General features: G+C 41.3%; 3 protein-coding genes across 5 annotated transcripts in view; 2 read left to right on the forward strand and 1 right to left on the reverse strand.

Annotated features, from left to right (window-relative positions):
• Positions 1 to 344: 344 nt before the first annotated feature.
• lsm8 (LSM8 homolog, U6 small nuclear RNA associated) lies at positions 345 to 4135 on the forward strand. The gene is made up of 4 exons (XM_049566426.1): positions 345 to 586; positions 860 to 900; positions 1172 to 1299; positions 3696 to 4135. Exons 1-4 carry the CDS (start codon positions 556 to 558, stop codon positions 3784 to 3786), a joined length of 291 nt encoding a protein of 96 aa, XP_049422383.1. The 5' UTR covers positions 345 to 555; the 3' UTR covers positions 3787 to 4135.
• Positions 4135 to 17882, reverse strand: LOC125882626 (thymidine phosphorylase). Of its 2 annotated transcripts, none has more exons than XM_049566424.1 (10): positions 17747 to 17882; positions 16657 to 16780; positions 16370 to 16572; positions 16061 to 16159; positions 12545 to 12674; positions 12156 to 12274; positions 10505 to 10667; positions 5869 to 6096; positions 4740 to 4880; positions 4135 to 4338 (listed from the first exon to the last, which is right to left on the reverse strand). In XM_049566424.1, the coding sequence occupies exons 2-10, from the start codon at positions 16772 to 16774 to the stop codon at positions 4148 to 4150; spliced, it is 1392 nt and encodes a 463-aa protein (XP_049422381.1). In that variant the 5' UTR covers positions 16775 to 16780; positions 17747 to 17882; the 3' UTR covers positions 4135 to 4147. The 2 variants fall into 2 exon arrangements, with proteins under 2 accessions (XP_049422381.1, XP_049422382.1); XM_049566425.1 differs by lacking the exon at positions 4135 to 4338 and adding an exon at positions 4382 to 4670.
• Positions 9752 to 21342, forward strand: part of LOC125882625 (leucine-rich repeat-containing G-protein coupled receptor 5-like) — an 80390-nt gene continuing 68799 nt past the window's right edge. Inside the window, exons 1-3 of one of the 2 annotated variants that reach the window (XM_049566421.1) lie at positions 9758 to 9819; positions 19187 to 19251; positions 19372 to 19436. In XM_049566421.1, the coding sequence (XP_049422378.1) occupies positions 9786 to 9819; positions 19187 to 19251; positions 19372 to 19436 (164 nt within the window). In that variant the 5' untranslated portion in view covers positions 9758 to 9785. Of the gene's footprint in view, positions 9820 to 19186; positions 19252 to 19371; positions 19437 to 21342 lie in introns of both variants that reach the window. The other variant, XM_049566422.1, reaches the window with a different exon arrangement.

The raw sequence follows: 21342 nt of genomic DNA on the forward strand, positions 1-21342 counted from the left end.
CTGCAGTTGTGTTTCGAGGCTGTCTTTAAAAAATTGTGGTAAAATAAATGGAAATACAACCATTTAAATTTGTCTGTCGCTCTCCTCAGACAAAATAAAAAACATAAGTCCCTCCCAGGTGCTTAAATAATTGCCTGACATACCTCCCGTTTTTTGCAGCACCACCCCTCATAAGTAAAGAACAGTCCCTAAGCACAAACAGTCAATGCACATATTCAAACGTTAATAATTTAATAGTTTCTGCATCAGGTTGAGCGAACAAAGACGGAACAAACAGATGTAAAATAATAGAAATACAAGGAAATAAAAACCAAATGTCGACAACACTATAAACTTCATTCACAGACCTTCCTGCTCGGTGCTCCGCTCTCCTGCCTGCGCTGCTCTGTGAATCGGCGGTGGATTGCTTCGGTCTGTTCTCCGGTGTTTTGTCGCTGTTAGCACCTGCCGCCGTTTCTCCGTCACGTTTTTGGATCCGTTTCACCACCAGCTAACCGGGGGAAACATTAACCGACCTCTCTGCTGGATTAATCACCGCGGAGCCCGACAGGAAACATGTCCACCGCCCTGGAGAGCTACATTAACCGTATCCTGCTGCTGCTGCTACCGCTAGCTAGCTAACTAACATGCTAACTGCCCGTCTGAATGAATGGAAACATGCTAGTTAGCTTAGCGCCCAAGCTAGGAGTGTTTTGTTGGTTATTTATGAACGTACAGCGGTGTAGCTCCTCTGTGTAGTGACACAGGAGTGTTGGTAGAGTTAACAGCGCAGTGTGTTATTATTTTTAATTTAATTATGTTAATTTAATGAGTGTTTTGTGCAGAAAAGTGTGTTGTTGCTTTAACTCGGTTGATTCAGGCACTGTGGCCATCATCACCTCAGACGGCAGGATGATTGTGGTGAGTGTAAAACATCCTGAACTACCTGCACTGCTACATGAAGTATTGAGATCCTTATCTGCTGTAAAAGTACTGCATGTAACTGCATGTTACTCCACTACATGTAAAACACATGCATCAAAATACTTAAGTAGACGTGTGTGTGGTGCAGTAAAATGTTTAGAGTTAACTGTTTGTATGAATGTTGATACTGTAAGTCAAAGCATTTTAAGTTTAAAAGGAAAAACTCTCGTGTGTGTGTGTGTGTGTGTGTGTGTGTGTGTGTGTCCAGGGCACTCTGAAGGGCTTCGATCAGACCATCAACCTGATCCTGGATGAGAGTCACGAGCGAGTGTTCAGCTCCAGTCAGGGGGTGGAGCAGGTGGTGCTGGGACTCTACATCGTCAGAGGAGACAACGTGTGAGTCACCTCTCACCTGTCAATAATCATTAACGTGTTCATCCATCACATCAGCTCCACTTCTGTATCAGACAATAAGAATAATGGACATAAAACAGGTGGAGGTAGTCTTAAAATCCTTTGCTCAAAGGGACAGTTGGGATCTTTTAAAATGGGTTATAATGAGTGACTGTATTCAGTGTGTTACATACAGCAGATGTAAGTCAGCACGCCCCTAGCTAGTAGAAGCAGGCAGGGAAACTGACACAGGAGCTCAGCAGTGTCCCTCTGTGGAGGGGGGGCAGCAACAACATACTGCACACTATATTTAGAATATTTTCACCTCTTTACTTTGCCATTAGACAGCCTGATGTGACAGGAAGCTGTTAACAGCTTCACCTCCCCATCTATCCTCTCTTCAAAGCCAGACTCCATTGAGAAAAACAAAAATTTAACATCAGTGGACACAGGAGCTGCTGGTCTACTGCTGCCTCCATCAGTAACTGTGTTTGTGTTATTGTGTGACTCTGGGGTTTCAAAGGGTTCGTTCAGATTCATAAGAGTCACACAATAACACAAACACAGTTACTGATGGAGGCAGCAGTAGACCAGCAGCTCCTGTGTCCACTGATGTTAAATTTTTGTTTTTCTCAATGGAGTCTGGCTTTGAAGAGAGTGATAGAACAGCCTTTGTTTCTCATTGGAAAGCACTCAGTGTGTTTCCAGTCACAGTGAAGTGGAGCTACAGTCCCAGCTGGACGAGGACATCTAACTGGCCTACTGTCCTTGTCCCAGTATACAAGCACGGGAGGGGAATCCATTTATTGAGCCAAGTATGTGCGACTCCTCTACGATAGGTGGAGATATGCCCCCTTTCAGCTTGTTAGTATTGGACCTTTTTCCTGTTGACCTATTACGTCACAGACCAAACAATGGACAAACAAGTTAGCTACGGTTAGCTAGCAGCTAACTGCTACCATGGTGGACAACTTTACAGCTCTGTACATTTGGTCCGTCCAAAAAGTCACGGCTCTGGATGTAGATTTCTCCATGTTGTTACCGGCTTCTTCTTCTCTTACACATTTAATGCTATTGGACTTCCGGGTCAAAGCCCGGGGCGGAAACTGTGGAGCATGCTCAGAGCGCCTCGGCCAGTTTGGGTCTGATTGACTGTATACATGCAGGAGTCACATGATCTGGGTGTGTTAGTCCCACTGTGACACATTCACTGCAGGACCATTTCACTCACACTGACAGGTTTACGTGTATTTTGAAAGTCCGGTTTAAGTCGCACTAACATGTTTACGTGTATCTTAAAAGTCTGGTTTAAGTCGCACTAACATGTTTACGTGTATCTTAAAAGTCCGGTTTAAGTCGCACTAACATGTTTACGTGTATCTTAAAAGTCCGGTTGAAGTCGCACTGACATGTTTACGTGTATTTTAAAAGTCTGGTTTAAGTCGCACTAACATGTTTACGTGTATCTTAAAAGTCCGGTTGAAGTCGCACTAACATGTTTACGTGTATTTTAAAAGTCTGGTTTAAGTCGCACTAACATGTTTACGTGTATTTTAAAAGTCTGGTTTAAGTCGCACTAACATGTTTACGTGTATCTTAAAAGTCCGGTTGAAGTCGCACTAACATGTTTACGTGTATCTTAAAAGTCCGGTTTAAGTCGCACTAACATGTTTACGTGTATTTTAAAAGTCTGGTTTAAGTCGGGCTAACATGTTTACGTGTATCTTAAAAGTCTGGTTTAAGTCGCACTGACATGTTTACGTGTATCTTAAAAGTCCGGTTTAAGTCGCACTAACATGTTTACGTGTATTTTAAAAGTCTGGTTTAAGTCGCACTAACATGTTTACGTGTATCTTAAAAGTCTGGTTTAAGTCGCACTAACATGTTTACGTGTATCTTAAAAGTCTGGTTTAAGTCGCACTAACATGTTTACGTGTATCTTAAAAGTCTGGTTTAAGTCGCACTAACATGTTTACGTGTATTTTAAAAGTCTGGTTTAAGTCGCACTAACATGTTTACGTGTATCTTAAAAGTCTGGTTTAAGTCGCACTGACATGTTTACGTGTATCTTAAAAGTCTGGTTTAAGTCGGACTAACATGTTTACGTGTATCTTAAAAGTCTGGTTTAAGTCGCACTAACATGTTTACGTGTATCTTAAAAGTCCGGTTTAAGTCGCACTAACATGTTTACGTGTATTTTGAAAGTCCGGTTTAAGTCGCACTAACATGTTTACGTCTGTTTTAAAAGTCCAGTTTAAGTCGGACTAACATGTTTACGTGTACTTTAAAAGTCCGACACAATAAATCCATTTTCTCTGTCGTCATGGAAACAGACTGAGTGTCGGGAGTCGGAGCTCAGTTTGAACCATTAACTAATGATTACTCTCCGTGTGTTTCAGGGCCGTGATCGGGGAGATTGACGAGGAAACAGACTCCACCCTGGATTTAGGAAACATCAGAGCCGAACCGCTCAACTCCGTTGTCCACTGACCTCTGACCTCCCCTCACTCTGTCTCCATGGCGACAGATGACAGCATGACTCAGCTGTGTGTATATGTGTTGCAGGAGCCTGTTTACTGATGCAGGTTCACTGAGTGGTCTGGACCAGCTGAGACCTCGAATCTGCAACACGGACTGAAGTTAAATTAAAAAATGTTCCCGGAGGACTCAGTGACCCTTCGTCCGCTAACAGACTCCTGCCCCGACGTTCCTCTGTTTGTGTTTTTTTTATATGAATAAAGAGCTGATAGAGTAGTTAGATGAACTTTTTATGCTTCGGTCAGTTTGTGGCAGATTGAGATCATTTAAATAAAGTTTCATTTCTCACATTTTGACAAAACCTGTTTCTTTGTTATTTACGGAGGTGGAAGGAGTACTGATGTTTTATTGTGTTCCTCCTGGTGCAGAGGGCCCTGGGTTCCTCCTGGTGCAGAGGGCCCTGGGTTCCTCCTGGTGCAGTGGGCCCTGGGCTCTTCACCTCATCATGACTTTCAGTGTGTGGTTTTGACGCCCCCTGCTGGTCACACTGCTGCATCACTTCACCTTTACACAACAAATACACGAACAAACAACTCTGACTCCTTCATTCATTTATTCATTCATTTTTATATGTTCTGCTCATGTTATAAACAACAAACAGATTGATAAACAGAACTGACGGGTTAGCCACAGCAACAGAGGAGGGCGGGGCTTATTAAAGGGTCAGTCACGTGATGATGGTATAAACATGAATTACTGAGGCAGCAGTATTTCTCTGACTAAGCTCTGTTTGATTTTGTGTCCCTGAGCTCCCAGAGTCAGAGCGCTCTGCAGGCGACTCATCTGGTCTGGGGTCGGGGACGGATCCTCATAATGGAGCCGCAGCCAGGGGACGCCTGGAAATACACACAGGTCAAACATCATCATCATCATCATCATCATCATCATCATCATCTGCCTCTCACCTTTCTCGACCTTCTGCTCCAGTGACACCAGTAGCTCCGCCCCCACGCTGTGATTGATAGGTTCTCCAGCGTTTGATCGGCCCGCCCCCAACTTATGCAGCACCTGAGCCAACGTCATACCGTCAACATCGACCACGAAACCTGCATGACGTCACACAGACAGAGAGAGATATGTTCAGGTGTGCTGTGTCACATTAAATCTGATCAGTGTTAACGATCTGAGTAATCAGTTTTTTAGGGTTTATTAACGTCACATGTTCTTACAGGAAAATGATTAAATACATCCAGATGAAGCTTGATAACTTAGGGCTGTAACTTTTATAATTCTTTGCATTGATTTCTCCAATACCATTGTCGGTAAGTAAATATAGATTATTTATATGTTATTAAATATATAAGTGCACAAGTTACAAAAACAAATATGTAAGTATGAAAATAAAACATTAGTAAAGACACGAGTAAATAATAATGCTAATAAGTGAATAGATAAATACATTAGTAAAAATATATGTTTGTAAAATAAGTAAAAATGTGAGTAATTAAATACATAAGTTCTTAAGTAAAAGTATTTTAGTAAATATATAAATATGTAAATAATATCAGTGCATATGTAAGTAAAAATGTAAGTAAGAATATATGTAAGTGAAAAAGCAAGTAAATCAATATATAAGTACATTAGAAAAAAATATGTTTAAACTAAGAAAATATGTGTGTAAAGATATAAGTACATAAATATATAAGTGCATGGGTAAAAATATAAGTTATTAAACACATAAATGTATGAGTAAATATATATGTATGTTTGTTAATAAATACTAAACTATAAGTGTAAGTAACTTAACAGATAAGTGTGCAAATATAAATAAATAAATATAAGTAAAATAGGTAAATAATTATACTGCACACATAAATAAACATGTCATATATTTACTTTGATGTTGCTGCAGCTTTAGCAATAAATATAAATGTGTTAACATGAAATATTATAGAAACGTAATAAATGGCCTCAGAGGTTAAAGTTACTTCACTAATAACGACGAAACCTTTCAAAATAAAAGCATCTTTGCAACATACAGACATCTGTGCGGGTGGGTTTGTGTATTCATGTTGTTGTTGTTTGTTTGTTTACCCTCTGTGGGTGTCTTCAGTTCAATCTGATGCTTCGACTTCCTCAGGACACTGTAGTAATCAGTGTGGGCGGAGCACAGTGACCGAGCCGTCTCACTGGCCACGCCCTGAGCCTCCATCATGGCCTGGAACTTAGACAGAGCAGCTCCACCAATCACAGCCTCAGAAATCTTCCGTTTGCCCTCTGGGAGGTCAGAGGCCAAACCGCTCATCTTCAGCAACAGGCCGCCTACAAACGCAACGACAAATAACACAGGTTATTTTTCTGGTACATTTATAAGTCAGCTTTCATTCACAAATAGTTTTTCTCCGACTACATTTTTCATGTTAAGCTACAACAAAGAAATGAGATGTTTTTGGTCCATTCCTAGCCAAGATCAGAGTCCTTTATTTTTTATTTATTTTATTTTATTTTATTTATTTATTTATTTTTCATTATTTTATTTTATTTCATTGTATTGTATTTTTTGGCCAGCATCAGAGTTCTTTATTTATTTGTTAATTTGATTTCATTAAATTTATTTTAATTTTTAATCGAATTTTATTTTATTTATTTTTTGTTTATTTTAATTTATTTTTTTTGTTATTTTTTTGGCCAGCATCAGAGGCCTTTATTTATTCATTTTATTTATTTATTTTATTTATTTATTTATTTATTTTTCATTATTTTATTTCATTGTATCGTATTTTTTTGGTCAGCATCAGAGTCCTTTATTTATTTATTTATTTATTTTATTTTATTTATTTATTTATGTTTCATTATTTTATTTCATTGTATTGTATTTTTTTGGCCAGCATCAGAGTCCTTTATTTATTTGTTAATTTGATTTCATTAAATTTATTTTAATTTTTAATCTAATTTTATTTTATTTCATTTTATTTCTTTTTTGTTTATTTATTTTTGTTGTTTTTCTGGCCAGCATCAGAGTCCCACGACCGAATTTCACAGAAATAAACCTTAAATGTTTGACGCCAGTGTTTACATGGAAATAATTATTCTTCCTTATTGTTAATGGAGGGCCTATACTTATTTTTTTATATAAATATTTTTTAATTTATTACAAATATAATTCATATGGCTTTGCTGCATTTATAGGTTGGTGCTGCTTATTATCATTTGTGTATTTACCATTTACTTGTAAGGATTTTTGTACAGTATTTCAATGTATTTATATTTATGTTTTTGTTGTACAGTATGTTTATGTATTCTTATCAACCTCCCCAGAATATCGTTCTCTTAAATAAAGTTTAAGGGGTTGGATTAAAAGTAACAATGTTGATGTAAAAAGCAGGATTGTTTGGTTCATAATTTAACTGCCCAGGTTGTTGTAGCCATAGACATATATACACACGTATGTATGTCTATGGTTGTAGTGATGTGTGGACATGAACTGAGGCTGTTAGCCCCAGAAAAAAAATTCCCAGGTCCTTTGAACTAGCCACCGGCTCCGTTTGCGCTGGAAGTTGTCCACTTTCCCAGGTTTCATGAACTCCTCACGGTGTCTGACGCACCTGTGTTAAATTGTGTGAAATATGAATGGAGTCTGGTGCAGCGGAGTTAGCTTCAGGCTCCAGACAGGTAGGCTACTGATGGGGTTAGCTAATGTTAGCTTCCTAAGCTAGCCAACTCGCTATGTAGCTATTAGACAAAACAAACAAAAGTCTTAAATTATCACACGGTGTTGTTTACCAACATTAATCAATAACAGTCACTGTTATTGCGTTTTGTCCTTTTACTGTTGCTGTCCGTCGGTTTGCACCGGAATTAAATACAAAGATTAACGTTAAACGTTTATGCTAACTTTAGCTTTTAGTGCTAGCTGCTATATCGAACACCTACACCTGAATCGATAACTATTTCATGGTTTCAATTAACCATTGTTTCCTTTAGTGATTAATCTGCTTATTATTTAAGTAATTACATAAGTTGGTACATTTTTAATCATTTGGAAAATAAAATGATAGAACATGTACACATGACAGGAGCTGCAGTGTTGGGATGTGGCTGAATTATTAATTGGTTATGAAAACAGTTACAGAATAATTTCCTGTCATTCAACTAACTGACTAATTATTGCAGCTCTAATTAGACGATGAGCCGATTACAAAAGTATCTGCTTTTAATTATCAGTTAATCATTTTAATTGTTTTGAAGCACAATTGCCAGATAAGACAGGATGTGCTGTCTTTTTTGTCTTGTGTGAAATTAAATTGGATATTTTTGACGTTTTGACTCTTTGTCAGACAAGACAAATAAGTCAGGACTTCAGGAGATTATGACATTTTAATATATTTTCTGACATTGTACACGTTAAAAGAATAAAAAAAAGTAATGAATAATTGTCATGTTCTGCCTGAGTGTGTGTGTGTGTGTGTGTGTGTGTGTGTGTGTGTGTTCCATGTTTTTCTCCTCACTGACTTGGTCAATCCATGTGAAATTTGGCACAGTGGTAGAGGGTCATGGGAGGATGCCAGTGAAGCAATATTACATCAATTGGCCAAAGGGGGGCGCTATAGCAACCCATTGAAATGTCAAACTTTGAATGGGCATATCTCATGCCCCGTATGTGGTAGAGACATGAAACTTTGCACAGAGATGCCTCTCCTCATGAGGAACACATTTGCCTCAAGAACCCATAACTTCTGCTTATATAGATTTTCCGCCATTTTGAATGTTTTGAAAAACACTTCAAATGGATCTCTTCCTAGGAAGTTTGAGCGATCTGCATGAAACTGGGTGAACATAATCTAGGGAGCAATATCTAAAGTTCCCTCTTGGCAAAAGTTGGAAAACTTCCTAAAACTGAGCTTCTATAAGGCAATGAATATTGCGGAGGGCGTGGCTCATCACATAAAGGTGTAGAACATCTCAAGGGTTTCACCCATCACCACGCAACTTTGTAGGCATATGAGCACACATAATCTGAGGGGACCCCTCCATTATTGAGCCCATCAAACAAAATGGGGGCGCTAGAGAGCTCATTTCTTATCTAGGCCTAACCGCCATATGGATTTTTACTAAACTTGGTAGATATGTAGAACAGGACGCCTCAAGGTGACTGGAGAAATTTAACTCTAATTGGCAACTGGGTGGCGCTATAACAACAGAAAAATGCTTCAAAATGGCTAAAATGTGACCGATCGCTGTGGCTCCCCCTGTGGACCAATGTTGGTGTTGTTTTCTAATGTTTGGTATGACTACGTCATGGTATGGTATGCTGTACATAATGGGTATGAACTAGTGTTTTATAATATGATATGCAGCCTGATCTCAAATCTCTGAAGAACTCATAGAAACCAAACAGGTGTTAAGACTGAAATATGAAAGTTCACAGTATAGAGCTCGGTAAACAAATTCATATTGTTTACATTAGTGGACAGTAAATTAATCTGTGACTGATTTGATGATCAGTTAGTTAGATATTTAAATCAGTGACAAACTGATGCCAAATCATTAAATGTGTGAATTTTTGCTCCTCGTTGTCTCGTATCACAGGAAACAGTATCTTTGACAGGGTTGAAATTATCACCAACCAACAGCCAAGTCCTGGAAAAATATGCAGGTAGCTGCCAGATCAGCTTCACTCAGCAGCCAAGATAAACAATGGTGATGTATTGTGAGGCTGGTAGATTTTGGGATCCAGCCACAGAGGCAGGTGGACAAATACGTTAACTTCCAACCCTGTGTTTGGGGGATTGGGTCAGTTTGACCAAAGAAGACATGTTGGACATCACCCTGGGCTTCTGGGACATTTTTCTGACATTTACACCCCAAAACAATCAATTAAGAAAATAATCTTGAGGTTGAAGTGATTCCAGTTTCTCAGTTGTGATGATTTTCTTCCTTTTTATGTCTGATGTTTAATTAAACTTGGATCTCTTTGTGTTTCAGACTGTTGATGAAACAAAACACGACATATGAAGACGTCACCTTGGACTCCAGGACAAGATGGTAGGATGGATGTTATATTTATTTATTTTATGCTTCTGTGCCGGGCATAGCCGTGGTGGAGGCGTCAGGGGTTTTGGGTTCTCATCCTGTTCTTGTGAACACAATATCTCAAGAACACTTGGAGGGGATTTCCTCAAATTTGACACAAACATCCGCTCGGACTCAACAATGAACTGATTACTGTGATCAAAGGTTACTTTGACCATGAATCTATCTCATTGTTGGGAACGCAATATCTGAAGAAGGCGTTAAGGGAAGATTCTCAAATTTAGAATTTTTATGGTCGAAGGTCAAAGGTCAGTGTGATGGATGGAGACTGTCAGAGACACTGGACTGGTGGGCGGAGTCATACAACCACAGGGTGGACTGGTGGGCGGAGTCATACAACCACAGGGTGGACTGGTGGGCGGGGTCATACAACCACAGGGCGGTAAGTCTAGTTTTGTTTTAAATCAGAATCTACCTGTAGTTTTTTGACCCTCACATGGTGTGCCGTGTCTGTGTGTTGCCATAGCAACCTACCAAACATGACTTTGCTGTAGCATCAGTGATTTTTTTTTTTTGCTTTCTGAAACTTTAAACATCTCGTGTTCCTGCGTGTGAACACTAACAAAATGCTCCTGTAGCTCTAAAATCTACGTCGTGACTTCAGGGAGTGCTTCAGGGAACAAATTAAAGTCGTTACCCAGAGCAGTGACGAGCTCCATCAGGTCGTCAGGTCCTCTACCCTTTAGTGTCTCCAGAGACTCGATCACCTCCACACTGTTTCCCACACATCGACCAATCGTACCGTCCATACAGGTGAGGGCCGCCGCCGTCTGTATGCCCAGACCGTTTCCTGCGCTCACCTGAAATAACACTACACCGTCATCACCATCATCAATCAATCAATCAATCAATCAATCAATCAATCAATCAATTTTATTTATAAAGCCCAATATCACAAATCACAGTTTGCCTCACAGGGCTTTACAGCATACAACATCCCTCTGTCCTTATGACCCTCACAGCTGATCAGGAAAAACTCCCCAAAAAACCCTTTAACGGGGAAAAAAACGGTAGAAACCTCAGGAAGAGCAACTGAGGAGGGATCCCTCTTCCAGGACGGACAGACGTGCAATAGATGTCGTACAGAACAGATCAGCATGATAAATTAACAGTAATCCACATGACACAATGAGACACAGAGAGAGAGAGAGAGAGAGATGCAGGTAATGACAGTATCTTACAACAACATTATTGAAAGTAATAATATTATCGTTATAGTTCTGGCTACTGTGGTACAATATCATCATCTTCATTAGCAGTACATATACATGTTAAAGATTTTCGTTTGGTCTCCTTAGAGTGAAACAGAAGATATCTACCAGTTATTTAGAAACGAAACAAGCTTTATTTTATTTTTTATTTTATTTAGTCACGTATGACGATATGATGGTGACTGGCTCGATATTCTGTGGCTTCATATCTGAACCATGGAGCCTGTTAACAGGAACAAACCTTGTTTTTATTACTCATCACAGGAGTTGCTTCCTTCGGCTCAGTCTCTTTAAATTCTATTAAGTCATGCCGTTTTTCAACGGGAAAAGTTAAAGGATTACTCACGATCTCATGTGGAGCTGTGAGTGGGCACGTAGCTGGTTTATAAAAGGTAAGAGTCTCACTCCTACCACTATTTTTGGCTGAGATAGACCGTCTAGAAAGTGGGATCATAACTTTCACGTTTCATATGGCTTTATTTGGTGATATTTTATGGTGTTTCTGTGTCATAAACAACATCAGCTATCATAATCACACCTGATTTCAATAAGGTACAATGTTTGAAGCTGGCTGAGTGTTGTTTGATCACTGATAGTACTGTTTTGAAGCAGAGTGACCCACTTGTCATTTGGAGCTCCGCCTGGATCTTCTCATGGTAAAAACACTGTAGAATGGTCATACTTTGAGCAGTCTTCTTCAAATTTGAAACAAGTGTTCATTGATAGTGTGCCTACAGCCCCACAGTGTCATTTACCTGCTCAGATGAAGCCACAGACAGTTATTCATCCTGAAACACATTTTTTATTTTATTTTAGGCAGAATCTTCAACTTGTTACTGACTTCAGAGGCCCATTACTCTGTCTCTGTATCACCTAGAGTGTTTCTGACACGTTCACAAGAAACTTCAGAGAGTTTTCTTTCTGGCAAGACCTCATGCATGCATGTAGTCAGAGCGGTTCAGAAGCTACAGACATTTTAATTTGGGTATGTCATTTTAGGCGTTTTTGCTACAAAATGGGGGTGGAGTACAAGAGGTTAATAAATCTTAGTATGATTAATACTCATAATGTACTTACCATTAATTGTGCGAGTTCTTTAGCACTGGCCAGGTCTTTATACAGAGCAGCTCGTCCAAACTTCACATCCAGCACCAGAGCTTTCAGACTCTCGGCTCCTTTCTTTGAGATGATGGAGCCTCAAACAACAAACACACGTTTTAATATGTCAGTATGTCAGCTGACAACACAGCTGATTCAGTAGTTTATACAAGTGGATATTAGGTCTGGGCGATTATCAAAGTTTATTTTCAGTTATGATTTTGGCTTCAAACAATTATGAAAACTACAAAAAAAAATTGATTTCCAGTGATTGTGATTTCAATATTGACCAAAATAATCACAATCATGATTTCTGCCCTGATCGAGCAGCCCTGGTTTATATAATGTCAGTTAAACCGGTTTATTACCAGTAATTAGTGGTAGGCTGTCCACGGTGCTGGTGGCGTCCCGCAGGGCGTATAGAACCCGATCTGCAGGAACCAACATCTCCGTCTGACCCACAATGCAACAGCCCACTGATTCCAGGATCTTCAGGATCTGCACAGTGAAACTACTGTTAGTTTATGTATAATACAGATGTACAGTTAAAGTATCACACCGCAGCACTGATAACCCACAAACATCACATAGACCAGGAAACATACTGACTTTTTTTTTTTGCTGAAACATATTTTACTTCAGTCAGGTTTTTTATTTGCAGGACTTTTATTGCAGTGGAGTGTTTTCACAGTGTGGTACCTATTACTCTTTTTTGTAACTATTCACATCAAATAGTCCCAGTTATTCTAAACAATGTGCAGTAGATACATACAAACATATTTTAAGCTACTGTGAGACTTCACGAGGCTCATAGCTGGACGGGTTAATGTCACGGAGTATTTGTTGTTTGCTTTCTGTTGATCAGTAAACGTCTGTCATAAATCAACACACGTGGAGCCAAAGTCCTGCTGTCATGAGACAAACATTCAAACATGATGGTTATCATGAGTGATTATGTCTCAGTTCCTCTGTCACTGCCGTTATCTCCACTGTCATGAATAAACCAAACATTTTAGGAACCAAACCATGTGGAGGTCAAATAAACGCTGCTGTTAGAATTAAGTAATTGAATCACATGGTTCTGTGATTATATAAAATAAATATCTTTGGCCTGAAGGTCAGACGTCACCTTTGATTCCAGGAGTTAGTGACGGCCATTTTTTACTATTTACAGACAGTTTATAGACCATCATGCAGCTCTGATTCATCTGCAGCTCTTCTTTCTCTGCACAGTTTAGCACTTGTGCTGTTCTTCTTCGTCCGACAGCTGTCGCCTTCAGATGAGGTCATGTCTGTAGTGTTCCGTCATTTTAAATGTGCGCATGCGCAAGTTTGAGAGGGCGGGGTATCTGTCAGTCATTTTTTAAAGTGGCCAATCAGAGGCTCACAATCCCTAACCAGTCCAACACTTATTAGTTTTTAATCCAGTCAGTCCCAGCAGTAGTGGGAGTAGTCAACATTTCAACTAGCTAGCTATGCTAACACTAGCTAGCATCTGCGAATCAACTCCCCAGTCATAACGGAATATATTAACTTCAACATCACCGTCGCGAGAAAACATTGTTTAAATTATCGGACAATTAACGAACAGTGAATCATAGTTGTTTGTCTCTGGCTGACAGTATTAGCTAGCGTAGTTAGCACACTAGCTGAGTTAGCTGAAAAGTCGTCTATTGCCACTTCAAAATGTTGATTAAAAAACGTTGCCGTCTCTTGATACTTTGTTGAGTGTCAGTGCTAGGTTGGATGGTCTGGAGGAACAAGTCTGCCTGTCTGGGAAATAGGGCCATGAAACCCCCGGGGGTACAAATGACAGTCCACAGCTCCATGTCCAGGGGTCTGTGGAAGCTGGATGAACAGCAACAGACCCCGCCGACGTCCTGCCGATGTCCCGCCCTCCCTCTGGTTCTTCTGTCAGCAGAGCAGTGCACAGCCTGTGTCTGCTGGGTTTGCTGGAGGCTGCTTAGGGCCTTGTCAGATTTTTCCTTGGGGGTTTTGTTTCCCTGTCCTCCGGATGGGTGGACAGGGACTAGTGGACAGTGGACTAATCCAAGTCAAAGTATTAGACGGCAACGGTTTTAACTGACATTTTACAGTGGAAATAGAAAACTTTTCAGCGAGCTAACGCTGCAGCCAGAGACAAACATCTATGATCCATCGTTTGATCATTTTAAAAAAGGACATGTTTCCTTCAGTGGTCCTCCTAAAATGGACTGTGACGAAAGTTGGCATTTTCTGTCTTAAGGCCCTGCCACACCAAGTCGACGGTCAGCCGTCGACCAAAGTCGGGCCGTCGGTGAGCATCTGTCGGCCTAGTTTTTGCATTTGTCCCGCACCGTTGGCCCTTAGGCGCCGGCGGCCTGTAGTGAGTGAATCTGCCTGTAGTGAAACCGGGGCTAACCGGTGCTTCCTCCTCAGGCTCCACTTCACTCAGCTGCCCCACAGACCCGCTGCTTCTTCACACTTTAACCTGAATAACAAACCGGAGCTAGCTGGGAGCGGCTAGCGGAGCGTTAGCCGCAGCATGACCGGAGGGAAGCACAGCCAGTTAGCCTCCGCTAGTCTCTGAGCTAGCCCCGGCTCTCCGTTTGGATCCAACCGGAGCACCGAGCCCTGGTTTGTTATTCAGGTTAAAGTGGGAAGAAGCAGCGGGTTTATCGGGCAGCTGAGTGAAGTGGAGCCTGCGGAGGAAACACCGGGACCGTCTGGATGTAATAGTCCGTGGAGGTGCTGCGGTGCTCGGCTGCACAGATAGGAAACCCCTCGGCTGACAGGATGTACCACTCTCTCACTCCGCTCCGCACTCCGCGCAGAACGTACGTGCTACTTGGCCGTCGGATGTAGTCCGTGTAGTGTGTTCAAATGCAACTGACACAGGGCGACGTGAGGCGACGTAGACGACGCAACAGTTGGCTTTCGTCGCCGCTAGTTCTTTGATGTCGGTTTGGTGTGTCCGCACCTTTATGTTGACAGGCAGACAGCGTTAGCTAGTGAGCGAGTGTGCTAGCTAGTGGAAAAGTTTAATACTTCCACTTCAAACAAGCAGTTGTCAACACTAGGCTAACAGTATTTTTACAACACGGATCTTAAATATACATTTAGCAATCTCTGTCTGTACAACATAAAACTGAGGCTCTGTAAGTCGTGCATGCGCACATCTAAAACAGCGGCTCTCCAGCTCTGCAGGTGGATGTTTCTCACGTGTTCGGGAGAAAAGTCCATATGAACCATGGATGTATTGAGAGACCTGGATACAGCGTTGAAGGTGCGGCCCAGTTCATTACTATGAAAGTTGCTCAGTTTGAGTTCTGTGGTATGAAATTACCCGGGTGATCGGCACTGCTTCTGCATCACTGGGCTCGACATTTGCTGACAGAAATGGCGAACACCATAGAAGCTCATGTGTTGGCGGATGGTTTGTAACTACTGTGTTGCTGTTGCCTCGCAGCGCTGCTCTCGTTAATGATGTTCACGACTTCCCATGTGATAGCCAGGTCCCATTTGAAGGCAGCAAGTGACCTGAGCTGAACTGAGGAGCCCTGCAGTACTCATCATACAAAACATGTACTTAGTCAGGGTAGTGGCTGAACAACTAAAGATCTGAGTATTCATTCTGCAGCTGTACTGAGCTGATTTCACAATAAGACAGTCCTGAGACTTCATGGTGCTCTGAGCTCAGTGCCAACATGACGTTTGGCTTTACCATTATCACCATCTCAGTTCTTTTGTGGTCATATTGGACAAATTTAGACCAGATGATGGCCACAAATAAAAAGTCAGAGGATGAACAGATTGATATATCAGTCTAATGTCCACACTGCTGTCTTGGCTAAATATTTTCTAACGTCGTCACAGAGTTGTACATGTTTTATAGTTAGTTGCACCTGAGCTGATGACTGCTGGATGTTGAATCCTGGAATTGATTCCAGTTTATCCAGAGTTCCTCCTGTGTGAGCCAAGCCCCGCCCACTGATCATCGGCACCTGACAAACACACACCTCAGGTTATTATGACATCATAGACATACGACCATACCCTGTCCAAAGAAGTGGACGTGCCCACCATGACATCACTCATTGGTCCGTGGAGCCAAACTGACCATATTTGGTCACCATACAGTCTGTGGGTACAACATGTCCGTCTGTCTCTGAGCAGATCACATGCAGGTGTGATGTGTGTGTGGGCAGGTGTACCTTACAGCCGCAGGCAGCTAGCGCAGGCGCTAACACCAGACTGACTTTATCCCCCACGCCTCCTGTTGAGTGTTTGTCAACCATCAGCCCCGCCCACTCCTTCGGCCATGACATCACTTCCCCTGACAGCATCATCTCTCTGGTCAGGGTCTCGATCTCCTTGTCGGTCATTCCCTTCTGCCAGATCGCCATCAGCATGGCGCCTTCACGGAGGAAGAAGAGGGGAGACGCAGGTGATGAAATGACCTCAGGACGGTGTGTTAGTGTTTGAGTTCAACGGTTCGTACCTGTCTGACAATCCTGTATAGTTTTGTTTGTAACACTGCGGATGAAGGTTACGATGTCTTCGTCAGTGAACTCTCCTCCGTCTCTCTTCTTCTTGATCAGATCTGGGATGGACAACATGTTGACCTGGGAAACAAAAATAAAAATCGAAACCGGTCAATGAATTTACGAGCATCTGTCAGATCCAGAGTGTCCGCCCGCTAGACTGGAAACAGCCAAAACTTTATTTAAGTGAAAAACTGCAGTTTGACCAACAGCTGACGTACGATTTAAAACATCATGTTAACAAGAACAGAAACAGAAGAGAGACGGAAATATAAGATTTAATATTTTTGAGCATTTTTTTCACCTTTTTGAATAAAACTGATGATAAGAATCAATATTTGAAATGTGGAAAAAAATTAAAATAAGGTAACATAACAATAAATTATATTTTAGTTTCTTTATCTAATTTTAATAATTTGATTATGAGTCAAACTGAGTTAAAATATCAGTTTAGGTTGTTTTTCTTCCTCCAAATCTTTAACGTCTTTCTTCTTCTGTTGTCTTTGTAGTTTTTAAAAAGTTTGTCTGTGGACAGATTCAACAGTCTGAGGTCGTTTCAGGCAGGATGTTGATTTTATTTTCACTTTAACACAAGACCAAAGTCTGACTCAGAGAGGAAACTGGGTGGAGTTTGGATTAAGTGAGTTGCAAGCAGGATGCCAGAATTGTGTGCGAGAGAGAGAGAAAGAGAAAGAAAAACTTAATGTAAACTGGAAAAACTGTGAGTTTGATAGTACGATTGCTTTATTGAAAGTACAGTAGTACCATTGCCAACAGTGGGATAGTTAGTGGGCTAAAACTGTACATCAGAATGACAGCAGGGAACACTTTATTGCACATTTTCACTTTCAGTAAATTTTGCTGGATGTAAGTTTTGGGTGCAGCACTTTAACTTTGAACACTTCCTCCAGCACCACCGTTAAGATTTAATGGTTGAAGGTTTTGGATGTTTGTGTCTGTGTGAGCTGATGTTTGTCCCCAGACCTTCAGTAAACACACACACACACACACACACACACACACACACACACACTCAGAGTGTCCTACCTGTTGTGGTGTTTCCTCTTGGTGCAGAATGTGGTGCGTCAACCCTTCAGCTCCTCGTAAAGCTGTTGCAGGGCGTACACCAGCCAGTATGAGAGCAGGGAGGAGGAGGTGGAAGAAGGCAACAGCCAATCAGGATCCAGCTCTGGTTTACTCAGTGTCGACAGGCTCCTCCCCATAAAAATTCATTCTCTCTCAAGTTGAAGTTCATCTCTCTCACAGTTTGTGATAGCCATGGCATACGGAGGCAATAACTTTTTGGGTTGTCTGTCCAAGTCCGGTTTCACTCCGAAGTCATCGTAATCCGGCGCTTGGGCAGTGACTCGCTGTATCAGACACTGACGGAAAAAGGCATCCTTTAATGGCGGCATGATACTTGTCAGTTGCTGCTATAGTTTAACAGTGCCCGGCGGCTTCAGGGGGAAATGCGGCAGGACAAGGACCAAATTTAAGATGGTGAAAGTCTGACTCGGTGGTTGATGGGTCCAACAAACACTGACTTTCACCTTATGCCCTCTATACACTGTGCGGTCGTAGTAGCTGTCACACTGTGAGATAGTCATCCTAAATTTCTGACACTGTCAGAATTTTATCTCAGGTTATCTTTGGTCGCAAGACGTTGACAACGGCTGTCCTTGAACCTGTCTCACAGTGCGACGTAAGACCACTGTTTTAGAGCCATGACCAAAGATATCGCCACGTTTCTCCCACGATGGCCATTTTTCGTCTGGGACAGCCCAAAATCGCTCAGTGTATACCGGCCATTAGAGAGCTGTGTTAGCATCCTGTAAGACTCTAAAGTCAAACCCTGTTCTTTGTTTCTTAGCCCAACCGTGTGTTTTTGTTGTTGAAGGAAAAAAAACATCAATTTGTGATGTTGTACCCATGTAGTGCTTTTATTTTGAAATAGATTGCATATTATGTTAAATTTCCTGTGAAAACAGAAGTGTATTTTGAAAACAGACAATGCATGTAACAGGCTGAAGTTGACACGGCGTCCCAGAACGTCAACAACCAACACACCCAGGGTACCTTGGACGTCATATGTGGACGTGGAAAGTCCATGATCAAACATGGACATGTGACGAGGTTGGAGTGAGACACGTTGTCTGTCCCATGCTTGTGAACATGGTATCTCAAGAACGCCTCAAGGAAATTTCTTCAAATTTGGCACAAACATCCACTTGGACTCAACGATGAACTGCTTAGTTTTGATGGTCAAAGGTCAAGGTCACTGTGAAACTTTGTTTCCATCTCATTCTCATGGACACAAGAACAGCTTGAGGGAATTTCCTCAAATTTGGCACAAATGTCCAATGGGCATGAAAGATTTTGGGCACCTTGGTCAAAATGTTCTTTACTGTAAACAGTTCAGTGAGTAGTAGAAAAATTGATCTCTGAAAGGGACGAGGTTAACGATGGAACATGCTTTTTAACTCGTAGGCAGCTGGACTTGCTTGAGCTTCTTGAAGACGTTTCACCTCTCAACCAAGAAATTTAGGCTACAGGTGAGGAAGGATATTAAGTGCCTAAAGAAATATTTATAGGATAAGACAAGTGAATCCCCACAGCTATGTCAGAATTACTGTTTTTAATTTACTCTTAATATTTCTTATTGCAAGAGATAGAGGGACGAGGCAGCGTTCAGGGATCATGACGGAGCAGCAGCACCGACAGTCACGAGGCTTCACAGGTGAGGAGGGATATTAAGCTGTGGTGGAGAGAATACTGGAAATCTGTACTCAAGTAGAAGTACTGTTATATTACTGGAATATTACCTAACTACACGTTAAACTACTGGTGAAAAAAACTTGTACAAATGCACACAGTACACTTCTCAAAATTGGACGGATATTTTACTTTAATGTGATGTCACTTTTTGTTTTATTAAGTCATAAGTTTGAGCGATCTGCATGAAACTGGGTGAACATAATCTAGGGAGCAATATCTAAAGTTCCCTCTTGGCAAAAGTTGGAAAACTTCCTAAAACTGAGCTTCTATAAGGCAATGAATATTGCGGAGGGCGTGGCTCATCACATAAAGGTGTAGAACATCTCAAGGGTTTCACCCATCACCACGCAACTTTGTAGGCATATGACCACACATAATCTGAGGGGACCCCTCCATTATTGAGCCCATCAAACAAAATGGGGGCGCTAGAGAGCTCATTTCTTATCTAGGCCTAACCGCCATATGGATTTTTACTAAACTTGGTAGATATGTAGAACAGGACGCCTCAAGGTGACTGGAGAAATTTAACTCTAATTGGCAACTGGGTGGCGCTATAACAACAGAAAAATGCTTCAAAATGGCTAAAATGCGACCGATCGCTGTGGCTCCCCCTGTGGACCAATGTTGGTGTTGTTTCTAATGTTTGGTATGACTAAGTCATGGTATGGTATGCTGTACATAATCACGGAAACTGTCAGTGTGTCATTCTGTCAGTCAGTCATTCTGTCTGTCCCACGTTTTTCTACTCACTGACGTGGTCAATCTATGTGAAACTGCACATAGGCATTGAGGACTGGCATAGGTAGAAGGTGACAAAGCTACAAGTGGGGATGGACTAGTTGATGATTAATTAAAGAAGTGAAGTTGTGCTACCCGCTGCGGAGGATCACCTCTTTTCCTGGTCATCAGGTGTTTGTGGTTATTTGTTTGGTTCCTTAGTCGTTGAGGAGAAGTGCCGCTGAATGAGAGAGAAAATTTTAATAAATCATTCAAAAAAAAATCATCCTACTCCAGAACCATCTGCCCCCCTCACCTCTGAAATAACAGCTGCACCGCTGATCATTATTATTATCATTGTTACTGAGTAGTGATCGCGTAGGATGCCAAAACTTTTGCTTCAGGCCCTTTTTTTATTTTGAAACTGAAAAAGATTGAATGAATGGAATTTTGCTAAAAAAATATTGAAGAAATGTGTCTTTAACTTTCTGCCTTTTGGAAATCAGGTCATCTTTTACCTGCGTAGCTGTGCACAGTAAACAATATTTTGACCAGGGGTGCCCAAACGTTTGCACGCTGCTGAATACTTTTACTTTTATAGTGCTGATTTTATGTTGTTGTTTTATTGTGGTTTAAGTATTTAAAATATTTGTTTGTGTAGTAAATGATGTGTGACCAGTGCTCAGGGAGCTGCGGCTGCTCCTCATTGTGCAACCCTGTGTTGTATAATGACACTGAAGCTGAACCTTGAACCCGACCAGTGACCCTCAAGTCCATGTGCTCAGAAACAAAACTGTTGTCAGAAGTATGGAGGATGATTAAAGCTGCCACTAAACTCTAAAGTGTTCCTGCATGTTGAACCTGAACTGCCTGAACACCAGCGAGTCACAACTTGTTTTATGATTCATCTCTGATTGTTTCTGATGTCCGGTGCTCTTCGTCGGTCGGACAAAATGATTTCCTGCTGTTATCTTGCCACTGTGAGGTTGCCAGGAAACCAGTGGATCCGTCACATTATCCTCCTGCATTTCAACACTTTGGTTTTTGTACAGATTAAACACATTGAACATGTTAATCAGTGAACTTTATATGTTCTGGCAGGTGGATTTGTTACCTTTGGCTGGCTGTTTCCACCTGTCTCCAGCCTTTAA

This window comes from Epinephelus fuscoguttatus, linkage group LG22, assembly GCF_011397635.1.
Source record: "Epinephelus fuscoguttatus linkage group LG22, E.fuscoguttatus.final_Chr_v1".
Lineage (NCBI taxonomy): Eukaryota > Metazoa > Chordata > Actinopteri > Perciformes > Serranidae > Epinephelus > Epinephelus fuscoguttatus.

Coding starts and splice junctions, on each gene's coding strand:
- LOC125882626 (XM_049566424.1), bottom strand. CDS start 16,774: ATGTTGTCCATCCCAGATCTGATCAAGAAGAAGAGAGACGGAGGAGAG. Junction 16,160..16,369: donor TAGCTGCCTGCGGCTGTAAG/GTACACCTGCCC, acceptor TGTGTTTGTCAG/GTGCCGATGATCAGTGGGCG. Junction 6,097..10,504: donor GGAGCTCGTCACTGCTCTGG/GTAACGACTTTA, acceptor TTGCGTTTGTAG/GCGGCCTGTTGCTGAAGATG.
- lsm8 (XM_049566426.1), top strand. CDS start 556: ATGTCCACCGCCCTGGAGAGCTACATTAACC. Junction 587..859: donor CCTGGAGAGCTACATTAACC/GTATCCTGCTGC, acceptor CGGTTGATTCAG/GCACTGTGGCCATCATCACC. Junction 1,300..3,695: donor ATCGTCAGAGGAGACAACGT/GTGAGTCACCTC, acceptor CGTGTGTTTCAG/GGCCGTGATCGGGGAGATTG.